General features: G+C 43.9%; 1 protein-coding gene across 3 annotated transcripts in view; it reads left to right on the top strand.

Annotated features, from left to right (window-relative positions):
- The window catches only part of Lamb1 (laminin subunit beta 1), a 66,692-nt gene that overhangs the window by 28,124 nt on the left and 17,196 nt on the right, over positions 1-21,372 (top strand). For all 3 annotated transcript variants that reach the window (XM_075948867.1, XM_075948865.1, XM_075948866.1), the window contains 11 exons: positions 4,862-4,997; positions 6,496-6,654; positions 7,542-7,669; positions 7,840-7,963; positions 8,744-8,948; positions 9,845-9,988; positions 10,164-10,395; positions 12,298-12,461; positions 13,634-13,858; positions 14,847-15,061; positions 15,659-15,755. In XM_075948867.1, coding sequence (XP_075804982.1) covers positions 4,862-4,997; positions 6,496-6,654; positions 7,542-7,669; positions 7,840-7,963; positions 8,744-8,948; positions 9,845-9,988; positions 10,164-10,395; positions 12,298-12,461; positions 13,634-13,858; positions 14,847-15,061; positions 15,659-15,755 — 1,829 coding nt within the window. The remainder of the gene's footprint in view (positions 1-4,861; positions 4,998-6,495; positions 6,655-7,541; positions 7,670-7,839; positions 7,964-8,743; positions 8,949-9,844; positions 9,989-10,163; positions 10,396-12,297; positions 12,462-13,633; positions 13,859-14,846; positions 15,062-15,658; positions 15,756-21,372) is intronic.

Below are 21,372 nucleotides of genomic sequence, written 5' to 3'. Positions count from 1 at the left end.
CTGCTTATATTCCCTTTAGCACCAGACTGAGGCTTGCAGCTGCTCCATCTGCAAGGGTCTGAAATTTACCAACTGTGAACCCAGAACACAGGTTCCTAGACACTTTCATCAGCTCTCTGAATAATTGTGATTTATCTAGCTTTTTGTTAGTTGCTACAAGGGATGGACATTAAGGGGTTCCTTCTTGTTTGGAAGTGTAGTTGGGGTGGTGGTGATACTACCCAGAAAGAATGGGTGGTGCTGGTCTTCAAGGTAAAGTAGTTCTTACTTGGAATCAATTATGGATGAGATGACGGTGCTGAGTACAACAGCTGGCCCTGATGCATGGTACTTTTTACACTTTAGAAATTTTCATTGTTAATAGAGAAAAGCTGAACTTACACTTGTCCTGCTCATTCATGTGTAACTAAAAGTAATTATATTCCACTAGAACTTTTAAATTGTTTGTATTTGTGAGAAATCTGGGCTAAATCATCTTAACCTTGACCTATTGGGAAACCTAGAGCCTGTATTGACTTTTGATTGCTGCCAGACAAATTACCACACTTTAGTGGCTGAAAACAATATAAACTTAATATCTTGCAGTTTGGTAGGGCAGCTGTCTCTGTCTCTGTGGATTACAGACAGATGTTGGTGCAGGGTCCTTTGCTTTCAATGGACAATAGGGGAAAGAGAGAGTTCTCTGTTTATTCAAGTGTCAGGTTGTTTCCTTGAAGCTGTAGGGTGATCCTGTTTGCTGCTGGCTGTTTCCTATAGGCTGCTCCCATTCCTTGATTTCACAACCCACTTCCTCTTTCCTCAAAGCTGTGGTAAGTCCTTGTGATACCTTAGCTCTCTAACCCACTTCTCTGCTTACCTCTCCCACTTTTGAGAGCTCCTGGGAGTGGATTAAGTCCACCTAGATAATGCATGATCATCTCACCCATTCTGGGATTCCTGCCCTTCATCACATCTGCCATGTGTGGTCATGGACCAGCGGGTCCCAGAGAGGATGAATGTGTCTTTCGATGCCAAGCCTCTGTTTTGTGTTATCTTTCTGATACTGATTAAATAAACTCCGTATTCAGGTTATAGGAGAATTTGTAGTGAGAGTGCGAAAAATTGTATAGTATTTCTGACATGTGATTTTTGTTTGTTTGCTTGTTTGTATTTAGACCAGTAAAGAATAGTTACATGTCATCTTCTGTTGAGGAGGAGCTTGGATTTGGGAATGAGTTTCAAAAGCAGAGTAAAGTTGAATGGCCTCATATTTGTTGGGGGAAGACTTAGCTGGGAGGAAAGAGAGGGTAAAGGTTAAGAGGGGGTGGGCAGGTCAGGTTCTTCCACTTCTTTGCTTTCATCATTCCCATCCTTTCTCTGCACATCAGAATCATCCTCCCCAAGTATCAGGGCCAAGTATCAGGGCCACATCTTCCAGGACGCCTCCCTTAATTTTCTCCATCAGGTAAATTACAACTTCCTATGTACACCCAGAGTGCTACTGGCTACATTTTGTCTTGGTTAATTGCTTTACTGCTTATCTTCCCAGTAAGATTCCAAGTTGTTTAAGAGAGAGATATCCCCCCCATCCCATATTATTTATCCACAAATAATTAAGGGTTGCTTCAGAAGCAAGTTGGACTAACATATGAGGGCACTGGTACCAGCATGCACAGTGTCCAGGGACAGTATTTGTTTGCTAAATATTTGCTGAAGAGTACAAAGAGTGTGGCTCGTCTGGCAGCGCAGGGCTCTATTAGGATGAACTATGGAGCTGCAGGAAGCCAGACAGAGGCATCATCACCTGACATGACCAGGTGCAGAGAAACACTTGTGGGTCTATGGAAGCAGGGCTCTAGGAAGGTGGATTGGGTAGTGATGGCTTAGGAAGCTGCATGAAATGGTGGCATCATGGCCTAAGATAATGACAGTGACGGGAGAAGAAGGCTGCTAAGTGGAAAAACGCACTGGAAGAAGACTTAGGTGTTCATGTTGAGGAAGAATAAAGTTTTATCTCACACCATGAGAAAGGATTTAAAATCTGAGCATTTAAGAAGAGAGAATGAGAAGGGGGTGTGAATGATGCTGAGTATTTCAGGAGTGCAGCTGGGAGTGCCTCATCCACGGTTGGAATAATGGAAATGAGCGTAAAACTTGGGGTGTTTAGAGCTGTAAGGGTGAAGAACATCTGTGGGGCACGGGACATTTACAAAACATTAGTGTGGAATTGAAGCTCTACTTAACAGTGGCAGTGATTCCAGTCTGTCACTAGACTTGTCACAGGGCTCAGAAGCAAGGTCCTTCTAGATCCTTCCATGTGATCATCTCTTCCTGGGATTATTGCTCACTTAGTTTAGAATTGTGTCGCCTAGGAAAGACAAGCTCAAGGGTCCGCAAGTATCTCTCCATCTTCAGCGATTGTTTCTAATGATAGTGGAGCGCTAGTTACCTTTTTTGATTCATTTAGGCTCCCAGTAAGCATCTGCTATAGCGGAAGTGGGTCCATGTGATACAATGTCTGATGGCTGAATTTCTGAAAATGACAGTTGTTGGTGGCCTAGGCCAAGAGTGCTGGGTCCTAATTAGAACAGGCTTTCTCTTCCTGGAACTGGTTCTGTAGCTTTAAGAACTCCTATTCCTTTGGGATAATGTCTTGCTCCTCTAGCAAGGATATCACTTGACAAACAAGCCTTGGCCTGTTCCATCTTCTGGAGTTGCAGCTTGCCTGAAGCTTGATTTTTTTTTCCTAAACTTCAGGCGCAGGGCTTAAGTACCATTGTAAATCACATCTTGACTTTTAGTGGAGTGAAAAGGGATGCCTGAAGCCAGGTGTGGTGATTCAGTCTGAAATCCCAGCAGTCAAGCTGAGTTAGGAGGATGGCAAATTCCAGGCTAACGTGAGCTATTTACAGAGACACCCATCTTAAGAAAAATAAAGTCAGCAAAGGATACATGTATTTGGGTTTTACCAGACTCATAAAATGATAGCATGGGAAGAAACAAAGAAATAATCAGAGCAAAAGATAAATACATTACAGTTTATACAGTTTCATTTATTACCTAAAATCATAATATATAGTAAGAATTTATCTATATTAAATCTTTTCTAACTTTCGTTCATTCTTTTTCTATCCATTGTTTGCTGAATGTATTCCCTGTGCAGAGCATTAGGCCTGGGTGGGTGAGGGCAGTTGAGGTGTGAAGACCTAGCTGGTGGATAGAGATCTGCTAATGATTATGATAAAGGAAAAAGCAAAGGTTTTATGTGCAAGTAAGGAAGAATCACATTCTTAAAAAGCATCCTTTGGCAGTGGTTGGGGAAATTAAATAATGTTAGAAGCTGGTCTAGGCTCTGAGAAGCAGATGTGAAGACTCTGGGCCTCCACTTTAAGGAAGTGACAAAGCATTGTAAACAGTATGTGTACAGAAGCAAGGCAGTGACATGAAGAAGGAAGTCTGAGCTATGGAATGGGGCTGGTGGTCAGGAGCTGCCACAGCAAGGAAGATAGATCATCCTAGGCTAAAGGACCAGCCTGAACCACAGGAGGAATCACAGTCACTAGTGCATCTGAGAAGTTGCAAGTAGTGCAGTGTGTGATTGGGGAGAACTGGGGAGACATTAGGCAGACAGGGGTCACACTAGAAGGCACAATATGCCTGTCCATTGTGCCAAGAAGTCACATGGTGGATGCCTTCTAGAAAGGTCCTGAGGGGCAGCTGTATGGAGGAATTGTGTTAGGTTCTATATTTGACAAGGATTCTGTCTTAATTAGGGTTTCAATCGCCGTGAAGAGATACCATGACCACAGCGACTTTTTCAAAGAAAACATTTAATTAAAGTGGCTTGCTTACAGTTCAGAGGTTCAGTCCATTATCATCGTGGCAGGACATGCAATGTAAAGGCAGGCATGGTGCGGGAGAGATAGTTAATCCTTGTTGATATGGAGGCAACAGGAAGGAGACTCTCACTGGGCACAACTTGAGCATATATGACACCTCAAAGCCTGCCTGCACCATGGCACACTTCCTCAAACAAGACCACACCCACTCCAGGGCTACATCTCCTAAGAGTGCCACTCCCTTTGGCACTAATTGTTTTCTTTCAAACCACCACAGATACCAATGAGAAAACTGTCACGTTTGCTGACTGAGAGAACAGCATGGCCACTGGGAGGGGAAGGGCACAGTAGTTGGCTCTCCATGACTCTGTGGGGTGGGATGCCATCAGCCCAGTGGAGAACACAGGAGGGAGGCAGTGGTGCCTCTTTGGATGGGTTGTTCCAAAGAAACTTGGAGAGCTGAGTTAAAGATTTCCTTCAGGGAGTTGGCTATTTGGGTCTGAGGTCAAAAAAGAGTTGTAATAAAAAGAAAAGCAAAAGAGGGCTGTGGAGGTAGCTCAGTGGTTAAGAATACTGGCTGCCTTTCTAGAGGAACCACCTACATGATGGTTCACAGCTATTATAACTGCAGTCCCAGGGAATCCAGTGCTCTCTGATGGTCTCCATCAGCATCAGGCATGCATGTGGTCATATGCATACACAAATAGGCAAAACAGCCACACACATAAAACAAAGTGAAGGGGGGAAGAAAAGCAAACAGTGTAAGATTCCAAAGCAAGAAAATTTGTGATGTTTATAAGAAGTTTCAGTGTCATATAGAAGAGCATAGGAAACAGGGGAAACTGAAAAGACCAGGCCGAGAATACTCAGGGTCATGTGTTTAGACTAAGTTTGGGATTCATTTACAGATATTGTTTTTTTTCCCTTATACTTCATTTTTTGAATGAAATAAAAATAGATTGCCCCATAATAAATTTGATATTTAAACATAAGAACCTGTCTGCGTCTCCAGTGAGCTCTGATGAGCTGTGCTTCCTCCTCAGCTGTTCAGAGGACTCCGGCCAGTGCTCCTGCCTGCCTCATATGATTGGGAGGCAGTGCAATGAGGTGGAATCTGGTTACTATTTCACCACCCTGGACCACTACATCTACGAAGCCGAGGAAGCCAACCTGGGGCCTGTAAGTAGGGGAGCTTCTGGAAGCGTGGGAGAGCAGCACTGTTACCGACTACACAAGCTTTATAACAATGTCATTTAAGAAGTATTTTTGTAGATCTTGTCAGCACAAAATAAGGGTGGGGACATGCTGTCATATTTAAAGGTAAGTCAATATAGAATTCACAAGTAGTCTTTGGAGAGTTCTATAATAAGGCTTTTGGTTGGTGTGTCTACAAGTATAAGTATTTTACACTATTCTCTCATTTGTGCTTCAAAATTATTGTAGATCTGACATCATGAAGACTCAGACATATTTCACTTACCACCCCAAACCTTTCTGTTGTAAAATGTATGTCTGGCACTTAAGCGTAACTGGTTGACACAGATGGAACCAGGGTATTTTTCCTTGTAGTAAGGAGGCCACTTGTTTCCCAGCTACCCAGAAGCTTAGACCCGAAAATAATCACACAGAAACTATTTATTTAAAGCACTACTTGACCCATTAGCTCTAGCTTCTTATTTTCTAACTCTTACATCTTAATTCAACCCATTTCCATTAATCTATGCATCACCACGAAGTCGTGGCCTACCAGCAAAGTTGCAACACCTCTGTCCCTGGAGGTGGCTCCATGGCTTCTCCCTGACTCTGCCTCCTTTCTCCCAGGATTCTGTTTAGTTTTCCCCGCCTAGCTCTGTTCCCCTATAGCTCTGCTATAATCCCAAAGCAGTTCCTTTATTAACCAATGATATTCACAGCATACAGAGGGGAATCCTACATCATTTCCCCACATGACTTGCTGCCTTGAGCATTCTCATAGTTTGGCTTCTGACATCCAATAAGAAAGAAACAAGCTGCCAGAACTCCTAAAGCTCTAGACTGCCATCCCCTAATACTCTGTCAATCACAATTCCCTGGGCCAGCATAGTTTACAGGGAGTGAAGCATTGGCCGTGTCTCTTGGCAGGCAAAACCCTCACAGATACTAAGGAGGACTCAGTATGGCCATTTTTGGAGATGGCCAGTCACAGGTTCTATGTAACAACTGTAGGCAGTCCACCAGAGTGGAGTCATCATTTGGCATCATATACTCGCCAATAAATCACACTCCTGTTTGTGTACTCGTCAAGAGAGCAGTGGAGGAGAGAGAATGTGCTGCACTAGATACTGAGCTGGCCATGCAGAGACTTGTGGAGTACCTCAGCATTCCTAGGGAGGCTCGACAACCATGTTCTTTCCTTGGATTATCAACTAATTATGTCGAGTGTGGTATATCCCAAACTTTTGACTTCCATCTCCCTTGTCCCGACTTCAACCATAAAAGTAAAAGCATCTAATTACCTGTTTATGTGAGAGGGGAAAAAAACAAACACACATAAACCTAAAAACAACTTACTGTCTTCGGGGCATTTGTAGCTAGGAGACAGACAATAGTCAGTTTTGAATTACTGGACATCTTTGGCTATGAGGTGTAGGTGAATTCCATTTCATACAAAGAATAACTAGTGTCATTGTGTCCCCAGGGAGTCGTTGTGGTGGAACGGCAGTACATTCAGGACCGGGTTCCTTCCTGGACAGGACCTGGCTTCGTCCAAGTGCCTGAGGGGGCTTATCTGGAGTTTTTCATTGACAATATACCATATTCCATGGAGTATGATATCCTAATTCGCTATGAGCCACAGGTAAAAAAAAAAAAAAAAGCCATCAATATACATTGTGTGGGGGATCGAGGGGGCTGTTACTAGGTAAAATTTAGCCCTAATAGGTACTAGAATGTTCTGGGAGGATGAGTTTGCACTGACATAAATACTGGCCACTGGTTTTTCTAACCTTCTCTGTGTGCCTTTTTAAATCCAGCTTCTTATTCAGCAAGAGGTGATGTTGGTTATCAAAGCTATCCTCCCCCTGAGGCCTGGCTGCCCAGTGTCTGGTCCCCTAGTATAGTGAAAGTCCAGAGGTATAACAGAGATAAAGTTGGGAAACGTGTATGGGGGAACTGAGCCAGGGTTTCTAGAGTATTTCCTGAAGACTCAGCTCCAGGCCTTACAGCATGAGTGTTAATCGTTAAGTGGTATTTTTTTTCTTTAGAAATGGGGTCTTGTTTTGTAGCTGAAGCTAACTGTGAGCTCAAAGTCCTGCCTCAGCCTCTTCAATGCTAGGATTACGATGTGAGCCAACACATGCAGCACATAAGTAGAGTTTGATAAAATGATTTAAAGGGAAGAAAGAAGAGATGAAGGAGGGGCTTGTTGAGAATCAATCTCAATGCTAGAAAGGATATGGTCAGAGGTGTGCTTGGGGAAGTGTCAGGATGAGAAGAGGCTTCTGGACTGTGTATTGAGCAGAAGGTTGTCGTTACATGAGCTTCTTGAGAGTAGACAGCAAAGGCATGTCGGAAGAAAGCAGGTTTTAGGGCTGGAGCTGGTCAGGAACAGAGGAAGTATTAGGGATGGGAAAGCAACTGTGAGGTTTCTATTGAAACTGAGCCACAGTGGAGAGATCTTCCGAACTGAACTGAGTGCAGTGGGCTAACACAGAAGTTCCTTTAGTCCTTTGTTTCCTGTTCTAGCTGCCGGACCACTGGGAGAAAGCTGTCATCACCGTACAGCGACCTGGAAAGATTCCAACCAGCAGCCGCTGTGGTAACACTGTTCCTGATGACGACAACCAGGTGGTGTCTTTGTCGCCAGGCTCAAGGTCAGTGTGACAGTGGGTCCTACAGACTGAGTCACCGTTTCAGAGTGAGGCACTGGCTGTGGAAAGTCTTCTGTTGGCATGGTCGCCATAAATAAGCTTTTGTTTTACTTCCTGTTATTATTGGAAGCTTAAAAGTTGTTTTCTGTTGTTTCTCTCTTGTCTTGGGGCAGATATGTTGTCCTCCCTCGCCCAGTGTGCTTTGAGAAGGGAATGAACTATACAGTGAGGTTGGAGCTGTCCCAGTACACAGCATCTGGCAATGATGTGGAGAACCCCTACACGCTCATTGACTCGGTGAGTGCCAGGTTCTTGTCCATGTAAGAGAGCCTAATAGAAAGTGCCCAGCTGCTACCGCAGTATTGTGTGGAGAGACAGCTCTGGGTAGTGAGGCTGAGTGGGCCCTTTTTGCTTCCAGAGTTTCTTTGTTTATACGGTAAACAGTCAGCGCTCACTTCTGGATTGAAAAAAAAATTCTGACTAAAACCCACTGACTAAATCTCTGAGCACAAAATCCCACCAATCTCTGGGCTCACTCCAAGCTGAGGACTTGAAATCTCTGCCCTGGAAAACTTCTTCCCCCCAAAAAACCCTATATAAGCATGACTCCTGCTCAGTTCCCTGCTGCTTCTCACCCAAGCAGATGCGGCCACTTCATGTCTTTCCCAATAAATCTTTGTGAGGTTTGTTGAATGGTGTGACCTTGTGGTAGTCCTTGGCTCCTGATTGCCAGGATTCTTTTCCCTGTGACACTTCCATCAGAGAAACCTTTCCTTCAGAGCTGTAACAGTTAAAATAGCATTCCACCTTTCTGGGAAGGATGTGTTCAAATCATTTCCCCACAAATCTGTAAACTGCTTCAGTAATAGTTGTTTCAAAGCCCACCAACCAGTATAAAGTTTATCTCATTTTCTAAGCAGAATATTTACAATGAGGAAGGTTTCTGCTTTATGTCATGAGTGTTATTAGCTTCTGTTCCAAAAGCAGAAGGCTGTGGGGTTTTAGCATGGGTTCTTGCTATGATTGATAATGTGGGCACCTTCATGAGGTCATTGTGTTATTCTTCTTCCCCCATAGCTGGTTCTCATGCCCTACTGTAAATCCCTTGACATCTTCACTGTTGGAGGCTCAGGAGATGGGGAGGTCACCAACAGTGCCTGGGAAACCTTCCAGAGGTACCGGTGTCTGGAGAACAGCCGGAGTGTAGTAAAAACACCGATGACAGATGTCTGCAGAAACATCATCTTCAGCATTTCTGCCTTGATTCACCAGACAGGTCTCGGTAGGTGTCACTTGAGCAGCTACGGAGTCTGCAGGGTATATTTTTGCACTAAGAGGTACAATGGGGTACATGCCTATGCTTCCTTGTGACACAGCATGAAGGAAGCAGTATCTTTAACCTGAGCTTGACTTTATTTAACAAGTATTTTAGTTTAGTTTAGTTTAGTTTAGTTTAGTTTAGCCTGGTGTGATAGTTGAACACTTTTAATCCCAGTGCTCAAGAGGCAGAGATAGGCAGCTATCAGTGAGTTTGAGGCCAGCCTGGTTGACATAGCAAGTTTCAGGACAGGGCTCTATAGTGGAACCTTGTTTCAAAAAAATAAAATAATAAATAACAAATGCTTTTGTAATTTAGCATCATCAAAGATGGAATCTGCATTAAATAAATTTTCGAAGGGGGTAAAGAGATAGCTCAGATTCCTTGCAGAGGAATCAAGTTCAGCTTCCAGGGATCCAGAACCTCTGCCTCCGTGGGCACCTGCATTCATGTGCTCTTACCTAACAAACATACACATAATTAAAAATAATAAAAATAAATCCTAAGTATACACAGTATGTAAGGATGTAACCTGCCTATAGGCTGTGGACATGAAGGACTGAGAATCAGGAAAGCATCACCTAACTAAAAGTTATGTTTTTTCTCTAGGAAAGGTTAGACCAGTGATCACAGAGGTTTAATACTGTCAGATATTTGAGCTCTTAATGACCTCCTGCCTACGAAACCTGCTTTGATCTGCCAGGGCAGCTGACTTGTTCCCTCCCAGTCAGCACAGGATGAAGTTTTTAAACTGGAATTTTCAGAACTAGAGTAGAAAAGGGGTCGGGGAGTATTCAGGGAGAGATAGGTGTGACATTCTGCTCCCGTCATCAGCCTAACCATTGCTCTTTTTCCTGCAGCTTGTGAATGTGACCCTCAGGGTTCTCTAAGCTCTGTGTGTGACCCCAACGGAGGTCAGTGTCAGTGCCGGCCTAATGTGGTTGGAAGAACATGCAACAGGTGTGCACCAGGCACCTTTGGCTTCGGCCCCAATGGATGCAAACGTAGGTGTATCACAGACTTTGTAATGAATTCTGGGATGGTCCTTGGGGATTCCCTGACTTCCGAGAGCAATGCTCAGCTCTGAGCCTGATCACTGTGATCACTATGGATCAGGGCTGTGCACATGTGAAGGCATGTCTGTCTATTTAATGCGTTCTTTGTTTGCCTTGTCTGCAGCTTGTGACTGCAGTCTGCAAGGATCTGTGAATGCTTTCTGCGATGCTGTCACGGGCCAGTGCCACTGTTTCCAGGGCATATATGCTCGGCAGTGTGACCAATGTCTCCCTGGTTATTGGGGCTTTCCCAGCTGCCAGCCATGCCAATGTAACGGTCATGCTGAAGACTGTGACACGGTGACAGGGGAATGTCTGAGCTGTCAGGACTATACCACTGGCCACAACTGTGAAAGGTATGTGGGCACCACCTCCTGAAAGTAAAGATAATACATTGGGCATGGAGACTGGAACACCTATAATCCCATTTCTTGTGGGGCAGAAGTAAGAGGACCAGGAGTCTAAGGCTAGCCTGGGCTACATAATGAGGCTTTGTCTCAAAAAAAGAAAATGACACCATCTTTGGCTAAGTAAATATTATCTTGGACAAACGACAGAATTAATCTCTTGTAGGCTCCAAATGGTTCTTTCATTTTTGGTCATCCCAGCATTTTCTAACAGCTCACTCGTTTATCTAGCACAAGTACAGCTTACACCTGGTTTGTGCCACGCACTGCTTTGGTGCTAGAGCTGTGGTGATCACAACCACCTGAAGTCTGCTCTTTGCGAGTGGTCTGGCGAGTCAGCCTTGGATGGAAGAAACTCCCACTTGACACTTTCTGGCTTGGATAAGAGTTGAGAAATATTCTTCTCTAGTTTGGGTCAAAGCAGAAGCCTCATCCAAGTGGGACTACTCACTTCATATCGCTTTGTTATTCAAAACATTGTATGAGCCGGGCGGTGGTGGCGCACGCCTTTAATCCCAGCACTCGGGAGGCAGAGGCAGGCGGATCTCTGTGAGTTCGAGACCAGCCTGGTCTACAAGAGCTAGTTCCAGGACAGGCTCCAAAACCACATAGAAACCCTGCCTCGAAAAACCAAAAAAAAAAAAAAAAAAAATCAAAACATTGTATGCACCCAGTTTCCTGGAGACATTAAATATACAAAGTAAAACTATTCTCCAGTTAGCAGATGTTTTTTACCACTGAGTAGTACTCTAATGTGTATATATTCCACACTTTCTTTATCCCCTGCCTTTTCTTAAGGAGGGAGGGGGAGGGAGGAGGGTAAATGGGGGAGCTAGAGGGGAATGGGAGGAAGGGAAGAAGTGTAAATTTTTGAATGGAAAAATAAAATAAATTTAAAAAAAGCATGGACAACGCACTGAAGTAGAAACCCTTGAAGGTGAACTGCAGGCCCAGCTCTGCTAATTGCTTTAAAACTGTGGGAGAATGAATAAGAACTTCTGTATGTGTGATAGCCAGGTTCAAGCCTTTGTGTTATATGGGAAGTAAAAAGCACCCTAGTTAACATTTACTTTGAGGTCAGCAATCTTCCTTGCTCAAAGTTGGGAGGCTGAGTCAAAATGAGGCTCTGTATCTAGGTGTACAAGCATTTGCAAAGCATTCAGCCCTCACAGATCTCCAGTCTTAAAAATTCTGGATGTGATGGGTTTGAAAGCTAGGAACACCCCTCTTTCTTGCCCACGTTTGGAACCACATAAGAGATGGACTCAGGGGTCACAGCTGTAAAGCATCCCTATCAGTGCTGTTGGGTGAAAGCTGGATTTCAGGATGGCTTAGCCCCATGACCATGATTGTCTTGCTAACTGTATCTCCTCTAGCACCCCCATCCTCACCCCATCCTCCATACTCACATACAGGCTAAGAAGAATAAGCCATGCAGACTGACTCCCTAAGGCAAAGAGAATGTAAAGCCAAGTGTCCAGGGCAGGTAGGCAGTCCATGGACAGTGAGGTCCACATTGGAAACTATTTCTCTGAGTAACAGTTAGTGAAGATCATCACGATCATCCAAGGGTATCATCCTAAATACATTATCTTGCAAGTGTTCTCCATATCAGCCAGCTTCAGCACCACCAGGAACCTTGTTAATCAAAATATTTGGTTCAGGAGCCCAGCAACCTGTTTAAACAAAGTCCTTCATGGGATTTTAACTAAAAGTTAAGAATGTCTGTTGCTGCTCTAAAAAGTTCCTTGGAATAGGAAAAATGAGGAATCATGTCCTCAAACAGGATACAGTTTCCAAACCTGTTCTTATGACTGGGTCAGGGCTCAGTGTCTTCTGCACCCACCACAGGTGCCTGGCTGGTTACTATGGTGATCCCATCATTGGGTCCGGAGACCACTGCCGCCCTTGCCCTTGCCCAGATGGTCCTGACAGTGGACGCCAGTTTGCCAGGAGCTGTTATCAGGACCCCATTACTTTCCAGCTTGCATGTGTCTGTGATCCTGGTTACATTGGTAAGTCATACACACAAAGGCGATGGGAGAAGACGCGTCTGAGTTCATTATTAGTGAGAAAAAGATGAAGGCTGAAGCAGTAAAGTTCACCTTTACAGTCCTTCATTAAAACTTAAGGGATTCAGGAGCATATGGGGCAGAGCTGATTTGGTGTGCAGGATAATGGAGTTAAAGCAACAGGATCGCCACCATTTGAATACATGACAATTCTTAGGAATACTTTCTCAGTTTTAAGTACAATAAAGATTAATAATTTACTTTTTAGTTTTTTCTTCCCGTAACTTAACCTGTAGTGAGTGTTTGGAAGCCTTGTGGTGGCCCTAGGGCAGGCTAAAAAAAGATCGTCAGGAGATACATCACAGAGCAGGATTGGTCCTTGCTGAGTGAAGCTAGCCGTGTGTGTGTGCGCGTGTGTGTGTATGTGTGTGTGCATGCCTGTGCGTGCGTGCGTGTGTGCGTGTGTGTGTATGTGTGTGTGCATGCATGTGTGTGCATGCGTGTGTGTGCATGCATGTGTGTGCATGTGTGCGTTCGTGCGTCTCTGTGTGTGTATGTGCATGCATGTGTGTGTGTGTGTGTGCATGCGTGTGTGTGTGTGCATGCATGTGTGTGTGTGTGTGCGTTCGTGCGTCTCTGTGTGTGTGTGCATGCGTGTGTGTGTGTGTGTGCATGCGTGTGTGTGTGTGTGCATGCGTGTGTTGGAAGTTGTTTATTCCAGCCATTAAGCTGCTGACCAACTTCTGGATAGGCTCATGCACAGCCCAAGAAGTATTTCATGCATGTGATTTCTTAAGAAATGGGGCCACCAAGGAGGAACTTATTTTCTTGGCTCTTCATGGGGATCACTGATTATTTCTAGCTAATGCTTGGGTTAGGATTTTTAACACCCAACTACACTTTCATGGTCTCATTTCTGCTTAGCTCCTTGCCTTCTCCAGCCACCATGCTGTGGCATCTAAGCCTGCTTTAGCAGTGTTGGGGAGCACAGAATACTTTTCCTTCACAGCTAGAAGTCTGTTCCTTCTCTTTGAGATCATAGACTTGGTAAATTATATAGTGATACTAATGAGTGATTGCTTGTTTGGTCCCCAGGCTGGGAATGCCAGTGGACTTATGAGTGTGATTTTAGATAGGGTAAACTGAATATTGTGCTTGGTTTTATTTTCCAATAGGCCCCAGATGTGATGAGTGTGCCTCTGGGTTTTTCGGCAATCCCTCAGATTTTGGGGGGTCATGTCAGCCTTGTCAGTGTCACCACAACATTGATACTACCGATGCAGAAGCTTGTGACAAGGAGACAGGAAGGTGCCTCAAGTGCCTGTACCACACAGAAGGGGACCATTGCCAGCTCTGCGAGCATGGATACTACGGTGACGCTCTTCGGCAGGACTGTAGAAGTAAGATTCATACAACGTGCCCACTACAGGGATCTCCACCACCACAACAACCCCCTTTTTTTAAATCAGGATTTTGCTGTTGGGGCGCTTATTTCACAGGGAGAAACGCTGGTTCAGTGAGGCAAAATTTCATAATCAACAAATGTAAGATGAGACTGGATTTTTTTCCCATCTGTAAATCTTTATTCTTTGGCAAGACAAATCTCAAGATGTGGCTGTGTGCCAGGGGAAGTTGTGGCTGTCATCAAGATGAATACCATGCAGTAGAGTGCGTGGTGGTGTGGTCTTTCCATGAACTTGCTGATTGGGTGGGTCTTAGAGACCTAAATTACCACTGTGGGTGGGCTACACCTTTCTGAGTAGGCCTATCGCCTAAGGCAGAGAAAGAAGTAACAGCAGGTAAATCATTCAGACCTGATTATCTTTCTTGTCAGGAGATCAGCCAGGCTTTCTGGCTGCAAAGCACACAGGCATTGTTTTTGTTTATAAATAAGTGGAATGTTGGGGACCCGCAGGGCTGGATTCCTTAAAATCTTTTTAGTTTACAGGGCTTGTACCTGCTGCTTCTGACATATGCTGTGGCTGCTTCCTGCCCAGAGTTTGAAATCACTTAGTGTCTCAGTTCCCACTGGTGTATTTTTATAATTTCCAATTAAATTTTTAAAGTTTGAAATCTTTCAAATTTTGAATCTTTTGAATCTATGTATCATGAAAATATTCCTAGGCAAGTAAAAATCTGTCATTACATTTGTGTGGACTTGTCTGTCACCTGCCTGGGAAGTTTCAAATGCATAGTTATCATGAGAACTTCTATAGGATGCTAAGTTCAGGTTTGTGTGTGTGGTTTTTGTAAAGATTACTTTTAGTTTTTTCTTGAATGTCAACATTGAGATTTTGAGAGAGCAAAGCTTAGCTGTTTAGATGGAACTAACCTCTGTATGCTGTGAATGTGATCAGATGTACATTTGATCATGCTGCTCTATTTCAGAGTGTGTCTGCAATTCCCTGGGCACCGTGAAGGAGCACTGTAATGGCTCTGACTGCCACTGTGACAAAGCCACTGGTCAATGCTCATGCCTTCCCAATGTGATCGGTCAGAACTGCGATCAGTGTGCACCCAATACCTGGCAGCTGGCCAGTGGGACCGGCTGTGAGCCATGCGATTGCAATGCTGCGCATTCCTTTGGGCCATCCTGCAATGAGGTGAGGGACTGTGACTAGGGGTGAGGCCTCTGAGATGCCCATCAGCTGACTTTGCCCCATATGGAGGAAGGCCAACATATAGCACCCAGCTTGGTATGCGGATATATACTGTCTGTCGGTCTCTGCTTATCCTCCTTGACTGAGACAATGTGATTGTACACAAGGTCCTCATTTAACCCATCTATAGCATTCAGTATAGTGTGCAGTCATGGAGGCAGGCTCACATATCATTCCTTCCCTTGTCTGGCCCTCAAATCAGTTTCCATAGTTGATTCGGCTTGCGAGGAAATACAGAGCCATCCGCAGCATAGCACTTGCTGGCATAGGCTAAAACTGAAACACCCCAGAGTTAGATGAGCAAGAGGGGGTCTAGGATTGGTGTCAATCTATGGAAAGAGTGAAGATGCTGAAATCCTCCCATGCTAGAAACCTTTCCAAGCCCCTTACAAGAGAGCAGCTAGGAAGCTGGTGAGACATCTTCTCCCCGGTCTGCACTACAGATGTCCAGTTCCACTTCTGCCACTTAATTGGGTTGGGACAGGTTACAACTAGCTTCTTCACTGAAACCACCTGACAGGTCTTCTGTTTGGACTGCAGTTCACCGGGCAGTGCCAGTGCATGCCGGGCTTTGGAGGCCGTACCTGCAGCGAGTGCCAGGAGCTCTTCTGGGGAGACCCTGATGTGGAATGCCGAGGTGAGGCCAAGCCCCAAGCTGATTCTTTGATTGGTTGGAGGATGGGGATCTTAGGTCTGCAAGGGCCTTTGGTAAACTCTAAAGTGTAGTCAAAATGACATAAGTTTGTGCTTTTTTTTTTTTTTTGAAAGAACTAATCTAGCCTTAATGGACGATGTGCTCATTTCTTCAGCCCCACACCAAGGGGAGTGTCATCTGTCTTGGTACACAAACAGGCAAGGACACGTGCACACCCTACAGTATACACAGTCTCAGCGAAGTGAGGCTACATGAGCCATGCTTGCCAACAAACTGATCTGTTTCCTTCTCTGAGCAGTATTCTGTGGACAGCTCCCTTAATCGTGCTTGCATAGATGTGGTTACTCCAGTAAGCCAGTCAATTCCAAGACTCAAGCAGACTCTGAAACAGGCTGCTAATACAGCGCCCACCAGTGAGATTAGAAGGGGGTGATAGAGAACCCTGAGTTAAGTGAATATGGTTGGAGTTCCAAGTCTTTTCAATGTGATTCAAACCCAGATTCTCACTCAGGCAGAGAGTTCTTAATAGAACTTACTGCCGAGTGTGGTAGCTCAGCCTGTAAATGCTAACACTTGAGTCTGAAGCAGGAATAGCAAAAGTTCTGGGCCAGGCTGGTCAGCATAATAAGAACCTATCTCAAAGAGCAAAAACAAACAAAAATCCCACTTATTATAACTCCATGAGTCAGAAGGATTGCTTAATTTTTATATCATACCATTGTTTTAACCAGGCAAGTTATTTTTCAGACCTTAAAAAAAATATTATTTATTTATTTATAAGCTGTTTAACCTGTCATCCATCTGTTCTCAACTTTTCCTTCCCTATGTTTTAAGCATATTTTTGGGTATAGTTAACTATCTTACATGCTTCTTGATGTATTTTTCTTGTAGGTCCTTGTATAACTCAAAATGTAAAAATGTCCTTTTCCTCTTTGGAGTACAATGATAACAAGAAATAGCTCTTCAAGGAGTAGCTAGTTCTTCAGTATCTCCTATAGATGCTAGAGACCTAGACTTCATGCCTTTGAATAGGAGGGTGAAATAGTGGTCCAGACCTGAACAAATTGCATCTGATTTTTCAGTGAGGTGAGGTTTGCTGGCAGGTTTATATAGACATTTTAGGTAATGGTTTGTTTCGCACAGGGATGATGTTCTTTTGTTCATAAATAAGTACATTCCTATTCATAGTTCTCTAACACCACATGTTGTTTCCTTGTAAGGTTTGACTTTCTTGCTTTCATTAGAAGGTCCTGAAAGCATCACTGTAACGCATCACTGGGCATACCCGCTCTGTCTGCTCTTCCCTTTGTATTTCCTTTTTCTCCTTAAGATAACAGACTTGCTGTAAAGACACTACAAAGATTATTATGCTGGCTTGGTCCCAGTGGCTCAAGGGCAGCAGGACGGCAGGCAAATGGAGTGACCCCATGCAAAGAGCACATTGATGGGGCCACTGCCTGATTAAGTTCAAGCAGTGCCACATGTACCTCTCTCTGTATGGTATTGATCTTTCTTGTTCTCTATCTCTTATTATATAAAAACATACATAGTTTTCATAGAATACACATAGAGTTTACTTTTAAAAGTAAATCATCTTTCCACATTTGTCACTCTTAGATCCCTTTAGCTCAACCACTAAAAAGTTGTTTTCAAGCCCCTTGGAAATACAGTTTCTGGATGTGGGCTCAAGGAAAAAACACCCTAAGAGAGACTGATAGGACCTGGATATACAAATTCTGTTTTTCCTTGCTTCCTCCCAAATCATGCCATCATTCCAACCTTCTCTATTTGAGATGGAACCAGGAAGTTCCATCTCCTAAAATGTCAAAGTCTAGGGTGCTTGACCTAGTCGTTCACACTGGCAGTTTGTTCATCATTGTGTTTTTTAACATAACACTCTACATTGTCTTTCCACAGTCTCTGAGATGGGGAAGTGGGGGTTGTAGAAAGGGAGAACTAAGCAGGCTCTTGGTATTCAGGAGCCAAAAGAAATGTATAGGACTCTAGCCCCGATTCAGGCAGGCCCCTAAACAAGAATCTGAGACTCTGACAAAGACTCAGAATTTACAAAGCCCCAAGAGAGAAACCTGGAACTACCAGGGTTGGAGAATAGGGTTCATTGCCAGCCCTGGAGCTGGGGGTGGCCTGGGTGACAAGACTTCGTGTTGGCTGAGGGCAGGGGCAGCAGTGTGGAGTGAGACACAGCTCAGGGATCTTGATACTGGAATGCACTGACAATGGGAGGACCCCATAGAGCATCAGATATTAAAGACCACACTCTTCTGGTATTTCATAGTGAATTTCCAATCTATTCTCAGTTGAAACAGTTTGTTGGAGGGCACAAATTTGGACTTTTTGCTCCCATCCAGAAACTGCTTGTAGAAGGACTTAGGTCATAGTTAAGTCATCTCCTTATGGGAAAAAAAATGTAGTTATGTGAAAAGCAAATGATTGGAGCCTCTGGCATACAAATGGTTGAATGTTCCAATTGTTCAGGCAGCTTGGGGCTCTTGGCCTATTGTGCCAAGTCTGAACAAGCCCACCACTGTGCTGGAATGGAAAGACATCTATCCAGGGCTGAACGTGCTAGTTCAATGTACAGCCTGAAGCTTTGTTCTGTACCCCACAAGGGTCGAGGTCACAGGAGGAATCTTTCTGTCCATTCACAGACGGCAAACGGAGGATTGCAGTGCCCTTGTAAGGCCACAGGTTCCTAAAAGGCAGTGGCTTTCTAATCAGTGAAACTGCAATGTCAGGGCATAGGTGTGGGCTCTGGGTGGTGGGCTGGGAAACTCTGTGTTACAGTGTTCACCCCCTGTGTGGGAAGACCTAATTTCCATTCCTCAAGACCATAAAAAAAAAAGAGAAGGAAATACCATACATTCCTTGCCTACATATTCATTTTTCCACAATTACTCCCCTCCCTGCACCCTCTACTCTTTGAGATAGGCTGGCCTTGAACTCCTAATTCTCTGTTTTGACTTCCCAAGTGCTAGAGTTGTAAGTACACACCACCAAATCCAGCCTATCTTCACTTCCATTGTGACTCAGGAAATAAGACTATGTTTGAGCTTTTAGAGAACCATAATTTCAGTTATGAAGAAGGTTTGCCTGGTATAATCCTAATGACAGAACACATGTACCCCCGAGTTGGGCTACACTTGATAGGTGAGCATGCTGTAGACAGCACAGCAACTAACCCAGATTTATTTACCCTGTAAAGCTTTGCATTCATTTCTTGATAACTTTCTGTAGCTCTTTTGTGCTCCAATGCCAGACTTAATAGTACAGACAGGCAGAATGGCCAGCAAAACCTAACATGTTTACTCTTTTAGTCTTCATTTAAAAGCTTGTGGACTCCAGGAATGATGGGAGCTGGAATCAGTTGTCCTTCAACTTTCATTACAGACTTGAAGCTTTGTTACCAAGGTCAGAAAAAAGAAAGGGATTGGAATGTCAGAAAGATGAAAACTGCATATAAAAGAATGAAAGTATTAAGATGTCCTTGCTATCAAGAATAGTTTTTTTTTTAATATTTGGAGACTGCCATGGCACACATAAGGAGGTCAATAGACAACTTACAGGGCTCAGTTCTCTCCTATCTTGTTACTTCTGGGGATTAAACTCATGGTCGTCCCTGTAGCTGTTGGTTTTTAGTGAAATGGTAACTTCCATGCAAACTGTCAGCAAATCTTTAACTTGTAGCAAAGGCTGTGGTGATGCTTATGGGCAAAGCCAGGGGTAGGATGTGGTAGGAAGTGGGGGCAGCAGATACCCACTACTTGATTCTCAAGTTGCATCATTTCTATGTTCAAAATCAGAAAGGGAACAGTCATAGTAGATGCACAGTGAAAAGTGAGTAGGTAGGCCTGACAGGATACACCTGTAATCCTAGCCCTTGTGGGAGGTAAATAATTCAGAGCCATTCTTCACTACATAATGAGTTTAAACTCAGCCTGGGCACCATGAGGTCTTATCTCAAAAGGTGCTCTTGCCTAACCTGAAGGCTCTTAATGGACTATTTGGGGAAAATGGGGTATATAAATTTTCAAAGAACTATTTTAGTACTGAGCACTTTTTAGGTATAGTATACACCCCTTCTTAATTATGTGGATACAACAAATAACCTATGCAGATGAATATAGCCTCTGTTAGAGCTGATGGATCTCAGGCTCAGAGGTTAAGTGGCTTGCCCAGAGCCATACCTCTAATGAGGGCAGAACCAGGACCACAAGCAGGCCTGTGGAGCCCAGGGTCCTTGCTCTTGCCGCAAGTCTGGTGCTCTTGCCAGCAGCTGGTGTTGAAAGAGAGGAAATGACTATCCTAGCTAGAAGACAACACAGACATCATGTCACAACATGCCTATGAGAAGGACCCTCAAGAAATGATTTTAACTTGAGTTCTGGGAAGGTTTGGTTTCACCAGGTAGTGAGATGCTTTAATGTCAAGTTAATGAAAGTGGATTCTGTTCAATGAGCAGAAAGAGGAGGCTATAAGGAAGCAGGAACCTTACATGTCCAAGAAATAGGTACATAGGTGAATTCCCATTGTCAGAGAAGTTGGTTAGTGTTTTTAGTGGTTTTTAAGTCTGTGCAGTATTGTTTGTGGATCTACCTCTTAGAAATCATGATTTAAAAAAAAATAACAGGGCTGGAGAGATGGCTCAGTGGATAAGAGCATTGCCTGCTCTTCCAAAGGTCCTGAGTTCCATTCCCGGCAACCACATGGTGGCTTACAACCATCTGTAATGAGGTCTGGTGCGCTCTTCTGGCCTGCAGACATACACACAGGCAGAATATTGTATATATAACAAATAAATAAATAAATATTAAAAAAAATAACAGCCTTAGTAACAGAACAGCATATATACACAGATAATAATGGAGTTAGGTTTTTGTCATTGTTGCTGATGATATTTTCTTTACTAGTTTTTAAAATACACATGATTAACACTTTTTGCATATATACATACATACATACACATACACACACCACACACACATACATATATACCTATATATAATGGCCAGTTTGGTTAAAACAGCAATAACAAAAACCCAGACTGTTGAAATGTAAAAATTACATCCTTTGGGCAGCTTTTATTCCCAGGTATTGAATCCTTAGCCATGACAGCAGCTGTCAGAAGTAACATCCACCTCGTATTCACTTAGAGCACATTCCCAGCATGGTCGTCTTTCTGCCCGCGGCAGCAGCTGTCAGAAGTGACATCCACCTCGTATTCACTTAGAGCACATTCCCAGCATGGTCGTCTTTCTGCCCGTGACAGCAGCTGTCAGAAGTAACATCCACCTCGTATTCACTTAGAGCACATTCCCAGCATGGCAGTCTTTCTGCCCGTGACAGCAGCTGTCAGAATGCTGTAAAAGTAGTTGCCAGCTATAAACATACTCACAGAAAACAGGGAAGAATAACTTTGTGATAGTTCTTCAGCAGTGACAGGTATGCAATGGATCTAGTTCCAGTGAAGGCATCTGTGTTGCCTTTATGGCCCACATTTTGTCAAAGGAGATATAGTTGTTAACTGGATATGGGCAAGGTCAGCATATTTGAAATAACCACAGGCAGCAGATGTCTGAGC

This window comes from Microtus pennsylvanicus, chromosome 14 (assembly GCF_037038515.1).
Source record: "Microtus pennsylvanicus isolate mMicPen1 chromosome 14, mMicPen1.hap1, whole genome shotgun sequence".
NCBI classification, from domain to species: Eukaryota; Metazoa; Chordata; class Mammalia; order Rodentia; family Cricetidae; genus Microtus; species Microtus pennsylvanicus.
The sequence above is the reverse complement of the archived record's forward strand: the minus strand, read 5'-3'. Positions and strand labels throughout refer to the sequence as shown.